Below are 13,412 nucleotides of genomic sequence, written 5' to 3'. Positions count from 1 at the left end.
CAGTGTGACAGATTGCAAGTATTACACACGAATGTTTGTGTAAAAGTGTTTTGTTTTCTTTTACAAAATTCAAGACAAACTGGCCATCAAACAAATTGGTTCTGACAGGCCAGACTGAAAAATAGTTCAACAATCAAAAGATCATGATAGGTGGTAAGAAATTGTATCATATGATGTGGTATGACAAAAAGCCTTGGCTCTGTGGTTGCTCTGAACTGAATAAAATGTTCTGTTTCCCATATTTACTGTTTCATTCTTTTACAAAGGGACAGGGAGATGTATGGACCTTTTCAATGACGTAAACCATAACAAGGGAATTAGAATGCTATTGTGCATGTCTGGCCCTGAAGCATTTCCAATAGCTGCATTTTTATAACCCAGAACTGTAAAAATAAAATGACTAGTGCGTACTTTTGCAGTCTAGTGAAAACAGAACAAATAAGGTATGTGCAAAAACTGAAAATAGACATTACACTCAAAGCACTTTACACAGTGAACAGGGGGTTCTCCTCAACCACCACCAGTGTGCAACATCCACCTGGATGATGCGAAGGCAGCCATAGTGCACTCACCACACACCGGCTATATTGGAGAGGAGAAAGTAGAGTTAGAGCCAATTAGTGAATAGGGATTATTAGGAGGCCATGATTGAGATGGGCAAATGGGGGAATTTAGCCAGGACACCAGGGTTATACACCTACTCCTTATAAGAAGTGCTCTAGGATTTTTAATGACCACAGAGAGTCAGGAGCTCGGTTTAACGTCTCATCTGAAGGACAGTGCCTTTTTACAGTATAGTGTCCCCATCACTATACTGGGGTATTAGGACTCACACAGTCCACAGGGTGAGCACCCCCTGCTGGCCTCCCTAATACCACTTCCAGCAGCAACCTTAGTTTTCCCAGGAGGTCTCCCATCCAGGTACTGACTAGGCTCAACCCTGCTTAGCTTCAGTGGGCAACCAGTCTTGAGCTACAGGTTGATATGGCTGCTGATGTAAAGAAATATTCTGACTTAACTAGACAGCTAAACTCTACCGATCAAACTTACTATTAGTTTGCATAAATGGTGTTCACCTACCAGAGATAAGATGTATGCAGCAGTTGCTAGTACTGTACGAATCCAGCTGTCTTGCTTCACTGCAGTAGTTCATGCGTCCATTTGTGGTTGCTTTTTCGTAAATATAAACACTTAAATTTACGTTAGTTCTAGGCTTCCAGAGAACATCCAGCCACCAAACAACATGGTCCACATTTAATAATGACATTTTATGACAATCGTATTAAAGTCACTATGAATGAAGCACCCTCCGCAGTTATTTTGAATGAGTTTGACAACTAGCAGGAAATGTTCAAGGAACAAAGACGTCACTTCCTTAAACTGACGAACAGTCCATAAATTAGTCTACCGGTATATAGTATCGTGGGTGTGTGTTATTTTGTCATTGTTGTTGTAAAACGTATAGTGTCCATTTCACCAGGAAACTGACGCAATATGTACAACGAGCCACATAAAAATCATTTTTCAACAATGTAGGTGTAATAACATGATTCTATGAAACCAGATAAAAAAAATAAAAAAAATGTAATCCCTGTGTGACATTTTAGGTCTTCTATCTTTATAGTATAATATTTTGTTAAATGCTGCTGTTAATACTGTTTGAAACTAATTGAGATTCGTACATTCAAAATGTTTTTTTTTTTTTTTTGTTGTTGTTGTTGTTTGTTTTTTTGATAGATAAACACAGCACTGATTAAATTAAAAATTATATCATCTGATAGTAATTTGTTTAAAAAGATTCTGTAGATTCAATGTAGTAAGCTACATTTAGCTAAGAGCTTGTAGTGTTGCTAACTACTTAGCTAGTTGCTAGTTAGACTGTATAGTTTAATTATTTCATGTAGCTTGTTGCATGGCAAGCTACAGTTTCAACATTGCCTCCACAACACTGATGACATTGTTAGAATATTTCTCCACATGAGCCTTGATCCAGACTTCAAGAGCTCTTTTATCTATCCTTTATACGGGGATAAATATTGACCTGTTTCCTGTTTCTGTTCTTAGGTGTCACTACTGTCCTGACAATGACCACACTGAGTATCAGTGCCAGGAACTCACTTCCGAAGGTGGCCTACGCCACGGCAATGGACTGGTTTATGGCGGTCTGCTATGCCTTTGTCTTCTCTGCCCTCATTGAGTTTGCCACAGTCAACTACTTCACAAAACGCAGCTGGGCCTGGGATGGTCAGAAGGAGGCCCAGGAGATGCGGGTAAGAAGGTTTAAGAACATTTAGTACAGCTGGGGAACATCTCTCCAAAAATGGAAATTCTGTCATCATGTACTCCCAAACACTGAATGTCTTGTTATTATAGTTGATTTAATGTCTACCCCATTGACTTATGGACAAAAACACTTTTTGTAAAAAATGTTAACACTACATTCTTGAAAAAAATCTTTGTTTTTGTTCCGCAAAATAAAGTCATTTGAATTTGAGATGGCATGAGGGTGAGTAAATGAGAATTATAATTTTGGAGTGAACTATCCCTTTAAATTTCACTAAGCTACTGTAGTATACTCTATATAGCTTCAAAAGACTTGGACTGTTTACTTGTGTGGTACTTTTAAAGAGCTTGGCAGCTTTGAAAAACTCCCAATCCCGTTCCCCCTCTTCTGCCCTGTTTCTTCCTATCACCCTCTACACTTTCGTATCGAAAAAATGCCAAAAATATACAATTAAAAAAAGAAATCGGTTGTCCCATTTTTTTTAATTTTATTTGCCTTTCGCCAAATAATACAACACTTTACAAAAGGTTGTGTTGCATAATTAACCCCTTACACCCTAAAGGCATTTTGGAGGATTTCAGTTAAAATCGCAAACCCAAAAGTAAGAGCTTATTACTCTAAAAAAAATTGCAAAGAACCTCAATTGCATGGTATACATTTTTGGATCCTGCTCAAAGACTCTTATGCTACAACACTGCATACAAAACACAAAATATGAGCGCTAAAAAATAAAAAAAATGTCTAGTTATAATTCAGTTTGACATTATACCTTTTAGACAGAAAGTGTGGATGGTCAAAAAATGTACTTTGGTGTTGTTCTCCAACATGTCAACTATACCAGGAAAAAATTAATTTGTTGATAGGACAAAGCAATCAAAAGTTATAGAATATTGAGCCATGGTTTCCAAGGTGGCCTTTTATTTGTCAAAGTGTCCAAAAAATATCTCCAAACCATAATTAATGTGTTTTATTGAACAGTAAAACAGAATAACTGAAAACTATGAATGCAAAAATATAAAAATATATATAAAAATACTTATTCCATCACTCCAAAAATGTGCGTTGCGCGCCCTCTTATGCACAGTCTATGGATTTGCGCTGTGGTTCTATTATTGACCCCCACACTGAACAAGTGACACGTGGATTGCCCAAATATGCAATCTGACACTCTCTTGAGATCCAATGAGATGGATCTGATACATCTATGACATGAAGGGTCATGTTACAGTGAGATGCTCCCGGAGAACACCGTTGCTATAGAGATCGCCATTAATGCTAACCACGATAGCTCTCAGGACACTCTTTGACTAATATCTCTGGATTTACACAATATATGACATTGAGTGAGGGCTTGTTTGATTCAGGATCACCTGCTGTATGTTATGTTCTTTACTATGTGTATTTTACATGAAATAATAAACCATAATGTTTCGGAAAGGCAGTTTATCTTTTTTGTTTTTGATAAATAAATTTCACACGCTAATACTCACTGTAGTTTGGTCTATGAATGAAACAAATTTGCTTATTATATTCTTCTAATCAAGACCTTTCCAAAGATATATAACAATTGGCTGTGTGGTCTTTTTTTTTTTACCGTTATTTTTTATATGATTGTTGTGATCGCAAATTTGTGAATTCTTTTAATTTATCAGCAAATTTAAAATCAGTATTTTTGAAATGGTCAGATCAGCTATATTCATTGTAAAGACAAGAGTCTAAGCTTTAAAACGACACCTATTTTGTGCAGATCAAGCAAGTGGTTGTTGAGAAATACCATATTCATTCAGTGCCCCCTAGATGGCCCAGTACATTGTCGCTCCGAGTTTAAGAGGTCAAAAAACTTTAATCAACTTTTAGTGTTTTCTCTGTAATATGATCAATCACAATTTAATTCCGCATTATCGATTTTTTTTAATTCACACAAAGCAATAAATATTCAGCTTATAAATCCCAAACTAATGTAAGCTTTCTTGTTAGCAAGCTTGTCACCATTGTAATTTTTTACTGAGGTTGTTCGTTCTCAATACATCTGATGTTGCCAGCACTCACTCTCTCTCTCTCTCTCTCTCTCTCTCTCTCTCTCTCTCTCTCTCTCTCTCTCTCTCCACTGCCTTTGCTTACTCTTGATTATTGCTACTCTCTGTCCTGGCCCTGATAACCTCTGAAAAATGAAATGCTCAGAGCTAATGGATGGGAATTGCTGCATAAAAAGGAGAGCAAGATGCAGTATTGCTCACAGAATGAGGAAATATTGTACCTGGGAACCAGTAATATAAATTCCTGTTTCGTCCTCCTGTTGTAACTCATGTGTAATCTGTTGAGAAGCACTTTACTTATTCATTAATTGTTCAATAGAATGGAAATTTCGGTTCTCTGCAGAAAGTGTGGAGAGCTGCAAAGTTTCTCACAAGGCAGAGAGTACAATGCAAAACTGATAACATGGATATACCAAGGCAATAGAAGTACAAGCTGGCTGTGAAATAATGTAGCATTGAAGAAATACTGTAAAGTGACAATTTGTGTTAGGACAGAAACTTTTTCCAAATTTAGTTAAAATCTCTAATTTGTCGGAAACATGGTCTGGTAGATATTGCACATGCTCTGACCAGAGTTTCCGCTAAGAAAGTTTGGTGCTGTCCAACATTTTGCTGGACAATTTGGAAAAAAATCCGGTTATCGAATTTCTGTGTTTATTTTGTGCTGTAACGAGATGGATATTACATAATGATGCAATATAATAATGACACAATCAAGTCAACGATAAACATTTGTTCATCATAGCTGCCTTTCCATTCCATAAAACATTAAACGGGGGCAAAGCATAAAAATAAATAAATAAATAAACTGCAATTTGCCAGATATCTTTTCGTTCACAAATAAATATTAAAATAACAAATCATTAGGTTATGTCATTTCTCACCTTGGCTAATTTCCTTTGTTCATTATTTTTATTTCGTAGCATAAAAGCGTTTTGCTGCCGAAGTGAAGTTAAATGTGTCCAGTGTTTCGATACAGCTTGAGATTCACATAAGCCTGCCTGGTGATTCTGAAGTGAGAAGCTTCTCACTGCGGGGCAAGCGAGATGGGAATAACGGCTGCTTTTGCCACTGTGCAGGATGCGACACGCTGTAGTCTCGGATTAGGACTTTGCAAACTCTGGGAAAGTTTAAACCTCTGTGGCAGCAAAGCACAGATATCACTGGAATGGCGTCATGTTGTGCACTTGTGGCATCAACTAAAGGGGTTGATGACCATTTGTGTTAATATTTCCACAGGACATTGTGTCTGACAATGTTTGAATTTGCCAGACAGTAGGACGTTTCAATGGTCAAAAACCAGTAATTACTGGCTAACGGAAACTCTGGCTCTGACATGCCACTTGATGACCCTAATATAGCTATATTAGCTATAAATAGTTATAAATCCTCATTTACATTTTTGCAAGACACATTTCTATCGGAGAGGTCAATATCCTCATTTTTTTTAAAATCTTTTTATAAGTCCATGTATAATTAGGGCTATCAATTTAATGTGTTAATTAAGTGTGATTATATAAACATGTAAAGAATTTATGCCTTTAATCATGCTCCTGACCGTGAGCAGGCAGCACAAAATGTGCTCATATACACCTCAAAAATAGCCCAGACAAAATTAAGAATGTGTCCTGTGAGAACAGCCCACTGTAAAATCGATTCCTTTGGACTGTTGGACAATAATAGGCTTTAGTATTATCTTGTAACGGAGTAAGGGATGGGCAAGGAGGAGGCGGGAACCAGATAAACAGTCAGTGTAAAGTTTAAAGATAAAACTCAACATAACATAAACATAACAAACATAAAGAATGCAGACACACATGCAACGCGGCCGCATGTGTCTCTCTTGAACTGGCGCCTCTGGCTCGTTTTTATTCCCGTCCCTGCTGATTAGCTCGATCCAGGGCTGGCCGTGTGTCCTCACGGCCCGGCCCTGCCCTCCTCCTCGTCACGCTCCTCCATCGCCCGACTCAGGCCGGGGAAACCCCCGGCATGACGCACTCCCCTCCCTTCCTGCCGGCAGGTCTTCCCCGCCATTTGGAGCCCTGGGAGAGACGAGGGGAGAGAAAGGGGAGATGGAAAAAGCGAGGCAGAGTGACAGAGAGAAGAACTTGCTCGCTGGCTCCCAGACGCGCTGTCACCCGGACCTCAACCGCTCATCTGCCCTCTGGCGGACGCCAGCTCGCTCCTCCCCCGGCAGATGGCAGCGAGTCGTCCAGCTCCTGGCAGATGGAACCACTGCTCCCCTTCTTCAGCAGATGGCAGCGGTTCCTCCTACTCTCGGCGGCTGGCAGCAACCCCTCCGTACCCAGGCAGACGGCCGTGGCTGCTCCCCTGACAGATGGCAGCGGCGAGGACTCCGCAACAGCGCATCCCTCCACCCTCCCAGGTTTCGGCACCAATGTAACGGGGTAAGGGATGGGAAAGGAGGAGGCGGGAACCGGCTAAACAGTCAACGTAAAGTTTAACGATAAAACTCAACATAAAACAAACATAAAAAATTCAGACACACATGCAACGCGGCCGCTTTCATCTCTCTCTCTCTCTAACTGGTGCCTCTCGGCTTGTCTTTATCTTTAGCCCGATCCAGGGCCAGCCATGTGTCCTCAGGGCCTGGCCCCGCCTTCCTCGTCACATGTCTATTAAATGCTTGTCAGTCACAATAATGTATTTGAATTATCAATTATTAGTTATTGTATTTATTAAATATAGTTATCATTTTAATATATTCTAAATATCATTTTAATTTGCACCAAAAAATACTATTGCCACTGCTTAGAAATCAGTTCTAAATAAAAAAATAAAAATAAAATTACATTACATTACATTAAAGCAGCTCTCATGTTGAACAAAGGTGTTAAAACTACAAACTAGTAAATGGTTCCTTTTAAGTCATGATTTGCTCATGCCAATATAAGAGTTTCTCTATAGGATGTTCACACTTGAGTCCTCCTTAAAAAAATAAATAAAAATCAATTAATTATTATTATTGTTGTTGTTGTTGTTGTTGTTGCAATATACAATAATAATATATTTCTGTAATAATTTAGCACATGCCATTGCTAAACAGTCTCAAGCCTTTATTTTGATGGAAAACTAAAGGAAGTGCAGGGCTCGACAATAAGGACTGCCTGATGGCCCGGGGCCAGGGCCAGTGTGAAAGAGATTTGGGCCAGTTGCTAGAACTGTCACTTGCCCAATTGGGCCAGTGCTGCATTTATAACGTTAGTGCAACCAAACAACAAGCGAGAGAGCACAAAAATTACACAGAGTGAACAAAGTCTTCTAACCGCACACTGATAGACGAGCGTGCGCAATTATATTTAGCTCGCAAACACCCGCGAGCGTACAATATACTGGACGTGCTGAGGCACGGTCGAAATCACAAGAAATTTCTTTCTGTTGGACTGTGAATCCATCTCTCCCATCACATCTCTCTCGTCCTCTCTCCTTGCAGTTTAGATGCTGTTTAATGCTGTTTAACGTGCACGCACACTCGTAAATGGAAAGAGTGCAAGTGTTGTCCCCACAGTAAAAAAAAAAATCGCATTTTCTCTCATTATTTCGCCTTTAGAGATGAAGCACTGAATGAAACATAATAAACTTTGTTAAACTCTAGTTATACACATGCTAGAAATCATGAGCTGCTCAGTATCCAAACTGTGAGTAGAAATTACATTAGGAAATATTTCAAAGCATAAACATTCATTTGAAATGATAATGGTGTTTGATATGAAAAGAAGCAAAATCACGATGGCTATTATTATTAGAAGATTAGAAGATGACATTTAAACCAGTCTACTTCATATCATCCTCATAACACACCTGTTACATGTTTCTTTTCTGGACTGTACAGGTATTTTCATTATGTGCTTTGTGTATTAGTCAGTGTTGGTCTTGTTTGGGTTGTCTAATTTCATGTTTATATCCACACTATGGTGCCATGGTATTACTTTGGATTTGTTTAGAAACTTGCACTGCCCAGGCATATTTGGAATTATGCAAATGTACAATTACTGTAAAGGAAATGTGTAGCACTATAAATATAATGCGGTCAGCACACCTTAGCGACAGGCATGAACTGAACTCAGAGCACAGCTGTTCTGTATTTAAAACACATTATCAGAGCACAAGATTATTATTATTTTTTTATTATATTTATTATTATTTCAGATCGTGCTCGAAAGTGAAACAGAGATTGGTCAGTGGGGAACTTCTGAGGAGAGCATGAAGGATCAGTTGAGTTGAAAATAGACTTCGAAAGAGCTTGTGATTTGGTCTGTCATCTGTAGACACAGCCTATAATGTAAATGAACAACCATTTGCAACTTTACCTGGCTGATCATTTCTGCTTGCTAGCTCAGTATCACAGACGGTTTTGCTTAATTAACTGTGAGAGGCAGAAACCGTTATCAGGGTCATAATAGGATTAATTTTGCAGCCCTAGCGGCAACTGTTAGGACCTGGGAGCAGCCGTCCAACCTTCTGCCGCACAGCATGTCAACATGTCTTCCATGAAGATTAACTCGTATCACTCTATCACTCTGCCTTGTTTTAATCGGGAGCATTTGCTTTAAAGGTGTACCCAGAAATGTCTTCCTCTTTAAAAAAGGTGTTCTCCTTAAGAAATTAATTGTAATTTTTAAACATCTGTATAAAATCATGAGCACTTACATGAGATGAGGACTCCAGGCAGTCATATCAATAACCTTATAAAAGCTGTTTTACCCTGTGAAGGACAAATTTTAAAATAAATGAGCAAAAAAAAATGTTTTACCTTTCAGATGTTGTTGTAGGAGGCCTTTAATGCAGAAAAAAAAGGTTTTTAAAAGTTGTTACATTTTAGTAATTTTTTAATGACACGTTGTAATATTACAGCAGTGGTCAGGGAGCGCAGCAGAAATCCTGTATTTGTACTTGCATTGTCTGAACAAATATACAGAACAACTAAGTGTTCGTTTGCACAGCTGATTGCTTATGTAGCCCCATAACTGTATATATCATGAATAATAATCACACAATAGTTATATTTTTTATGAATAGTTATTTATTAATAAAAAATATAGGAAAAATGTTTTTACAAAACTGAACTTAGACTTAGTCCCAAAGTTCAGGTATGGTAGTCCCAAAGTTCAAGTATGGTAGTCCCAAAGACAGTTCTTGTCCTCCGAAAAAACAAAGACGAACATTGCACTTGCGGCACAGAGTATTGGTGTAGCCAGTTTTGCAGAGTCTGCAGCGTCCTCTTGTTGTCTTCACTGGTAAATGTGCAACCATGTCCCTGCGCACGTCCACCAGGGGGTGTGCAGATGGCCTCTTAGCTAGGGTCCCGTTTGGTTCACTCCCATCTGAGGTCGGTCTCTTGTGAGCATTCAGAGGGCTCCTTGATGTCACCGTCTGTGTTACTGGGCTGCCACCGGCTGAAGATGGTCGCCCTCTCTTTGGTTTAATTGGAGTTGTGTTCACCTGAATTAGATTAGAACAGAATCAATTAAGATGTCAAAAATACATTAAGATACAAGTCAGATATGTTATAAACAGTGAAATATTAAACATATTACAAACAGTAAATTGCAGAAATGTATTCTCACCAGGATAAGAGAATCTGCTAGTTCTGCCTGAAACTGTCTCCTGTTCATTACCAAGTTTCCCTGCTATCTGTGCCTTTGGGACAGCAGGGACACCAAGGTGCACTACCACAGGTGGGACTGGCCACAGCGGACCGAATTCTCTGTGGGGAGGAACAACGTCAAGTGGGAGCCACTGGTGGACCCCCGGAAGGTGCTGATGCCACAACTGCACATCAAATTGGGCCTTAGGAAACAATTTGTCAGAGCTCTAGATAAGGAGTCGGCAGCCTTCAAGTACCTTCAAGACTTCTTCCCTAAGCTGTCTGAGGCAAAGGTCAAGGCCGGTGTCTTCGTAGGACCACAGATAAAGAAGATCCTGGAGTGCACTGAATTCCCCAAGAAGCTCACTAATAAGGAAAAAGCAGCTTGGAACACCTTTGTCGCAGTGGTTTGGGGCTTCCTGGGCAATCACAAGGTCGAAAACTATGTGGAGCTGGTTGAGACTCTGGTGAAGAACTACGGCACAATGGCTGTAGGATGTCCCTCAAAGTCCATATCCTTGATGGTCATCTTGATAAATTCAAGAAGAACATGGGAGCATACTCAGAGAAGCAAGGCGAGCACTTCCATCAGAATATACTGGACTTTGAACGCCACTATCGAGGACAGTATAACGAGAACATGATGGGAGACTACATTAGGGGGCTGATTCGTGAAAGTGATTTACAGTATAATCGTAAATCTCAAAAAACTACTCACTTCTAAATCTTTTGTAGTCATTTTTGTATTACTTTATCAAATCAAATCAAATCAAATCAAATCACTTTTATTGTCACACAACCATATACACAAGTGCAATAGTGTGTGAAATTCTTGGGTGCAGTTCTGAGCAACATAGTAGTCGTGACAGTGATGAGACATATACCAATTTACAATAAACATCAGATTTACACAACACAATTTAAAATCTAATATACACCTAATTACACACAACACAATATACAAATAATAACATACAATGTACAGTATACAATACACACAATATAGAATACACATTATACAATAAAAAATAGTATATATAGTGTATTTAAAATATACAGTAGGTTGTATTGTAGTGTATTGACATTCAGGCTGTTGGTTGATAGTGAGTTGCCAGTGTGTTGTTAAGAGAGAATATAATTTATGACAGTCCGGTGTGAGATAATAAGATTAATAAAGTGCAGTGCTGATGTATTTTGATCGTGAGAGATCAAGAGTTCAAAAGTCTGATTGCTTGGGGGAAGAAGTTGTCATGTAGACGGCTGGTGCGGGTCCTGATGCTGCGATACCGCCTGCCTGATGGTAGCAGTGAGAACAGCCCATGGCTCGAGTGGCTGGAGTCTCTGATGATCCTCCGAGCTTTTTTCACACACCGCCTGGTATATATGTCCTGGAGGGAAGGAAGCTCACCTCCGATGATGTGTGTGGCAGTTTGCACCACCCTTTGCAAGGCTTTGTGGTTGTGGGCGGTGCTATTGCCGTACCAGGTGGAGATGCAGCCAGTCAGGATGCTCTCTACAGTGCTGGTGTAGAACCGTGTGAGGATGTGGCGGTTCATTCCAAACTTCCTCAGCCATCTCAGGAAGAAGAGGCACTGATGAGCCTTCTTCACAACGGTCTCAGTGTGGGCCGACCATGTGAGTTCCTCAGTGATGTGGACACCCAGGAACTTGAAGCTGCTGACTTTCTCCACTGGTGCTCCATTGATGGTGATGGGGCTGTGTTCTCTTTCTCTTCTCCTGAAGTCCACCACAAGCTCCTTTGTCTTACTGACGTTGAGGAAGAGGTTGTGCTCCTGACACCAGTGTGTCAGAGTGTGCACCTCCTCTCTGTAGTCTGTTTCATCATTGTCAGTGATCAGACCTACCACCGTCATATCATCAGCAAACTTAATGATGGCATTGGAGCTGTTGTTGCCACACAGTCATGTGTGTACAGAGAATACAGGAGTGGGCTGAGAAAAGAGCCCTGTGGGGCTCCAGTGTTGAGGGTCAGTGATGAGGAAATGTTGCTGCCCATTCTAACCACCTGGCGTCTGCTTGACAGGAAGTCCAGGATCCAGCTGCACAGCAAGCTGTTTAAGCCCAGAGCCCGGAGTTTCACATAAAGCTTGGAGGGCACTATGGTGTTGAATGCTGAGCTGTAGTCAACAAACAGCATTCTCACATAAGTGTTCTTTTTTTCCAGGTGGGAGAGAGCAGTGTGTATTGTAGATGCAATGGCATCATCAGTGGAGCGGTTGTTGTGGTAAGCAAACTGCAGTGGGTCCAGTGATGGAGGCAGCACAGAGCAGATTGTAATCTCTGATTAGTCTCTCAAAGCATTTGCTGATCATGGGGGTCAGAGCAACAGGACGCCAGTCATTTAAGCAAGTGATTTTGGATTGCTTTGGAACAGGCACAATGGTGGACGTTTTAAAGCATGTGGGGACTACAGATGGAAAGGTTGAAAATGTCCGTAAAAACACCAGCCAGTTGGTTCGTACATGCTCTGATGACGCGGCTGTGAGAGCTCTCTCCGCGAGGGCGGTGTTATTTCCCTCAAAACAAGCATAAAAAGTATTTAGCTCATCCGGGAGAGAGGCAGCGGTGTTCACGGGGGAGTTTTTATTCCCTCGAAAGTCCGTGATGATGTTAATTCCCTGCCACATGCTTCTAGAGTTGGTGGTGTTGAACTGTCCTTCAGTCTTGTTCCTGTACTAACGTTTTGCTGTTCTGATATATAACTGGCTTGTTTATGCTCCTCCGCGTTCCTGGAATTAAAAGGAACGCATTAAGTGCCGCGCGAACATCGCTATTAATCCAAGGTTTCTGGTGCGGGTAGATCCGTATTGTTTTGGTCGGAACAACATCCTCTACGCACTTTCTGATGAAACACGTTACGCTATCAGCATATACCTCGATGTCGTCATCAGAGGTGGACCAGAACATCTCCCAGTCCGCGTGATCAAAACAGTCTTGTAGCGTAGGATCTGATTGGTCCGACCAGCACTGGATCGTTCTGAGGGTGGGTGCTTCCTGTTTCAGTTTCTGCCTGTAAGCAGGCAGAAGAAGAACAGAAGAGTGGTCCGATTTGCCAAATGGTGGGCGGGGGAGGGATTTGTAGCCATCCCGGAAGGGAGAGTAACAATGGTCCAAAACCTGGTCCCCTCGTGTGTTAAAACTGATGTGTTGGTGGAATTTTGGTGCGACTGATTTGAGATTGGCTTTGTTAAAGTCCCCGGTCACAATGAATGTGGCCTCCAGGTGCACGGTTTCCTGCTTGCTTATAAACCCATACAGTTCCTTGAGTGCCCGGTCTGTGTCGGCTTGTGGCGGGATGTACACAGAAGTGATAATGACCGCTGTGAATTCCCTCGGTAGCCAGAATGGTCAACACAGAAGCATGAGAAATTCCAGATCAGGAGAGCAGAAAGACTTGATAGAATGTACGTTCCTCTGATCACACCAGGATTTGTTGATCATAAAACATACACCACCACCTCTG

General features: G+C 40.7%; 1 protein-coding gene across 1 annotated transcript in view; it reads left to right on the top strand.

Moving 5' to 3' along the window:
- Positions 1-13,412, top strand: part of LOC127430421 (gamma-aminobutyric acid receptor subunit alpha-3-like) — a 293,420-nt gene that overhangs the window by 263,346 nt on the left and 16,662 nt on the right. Inside the window, exon 9 of the mRNA XM_051680177.1 lies at positions 2,065-2,270. Coding sequence (XP_051536137.1) covers positions 2,065-2,270 — 206 coding nt within the window. The remainder of the gene's footprint in view (positions 1-2,064; positions 2,271-13,412) is intronic.

Source organism: Myxocyprinus asiaticus, chromosome 40 (genome assembly GCF_019703515.2).
Source record: "Myxocyprinus asiaticus isolate MX2 ecotype Aquarium Trade chromosome 40, UBuf_Myxa_2, whole genome shotgun sequence".
Taxonomy (NCBI): Eukaryota; Metazoa; Chordata; class Actinopteri; order Cypriniformes; family Catostomidae; genus Myxocyprinus; species Myxocyprinus asiaticus.
The sequence above is the reverse complement of the archived record's forward strand: the minus strand, read 5'-3'. Positions and strand labels throughout refer to the sequence as shown.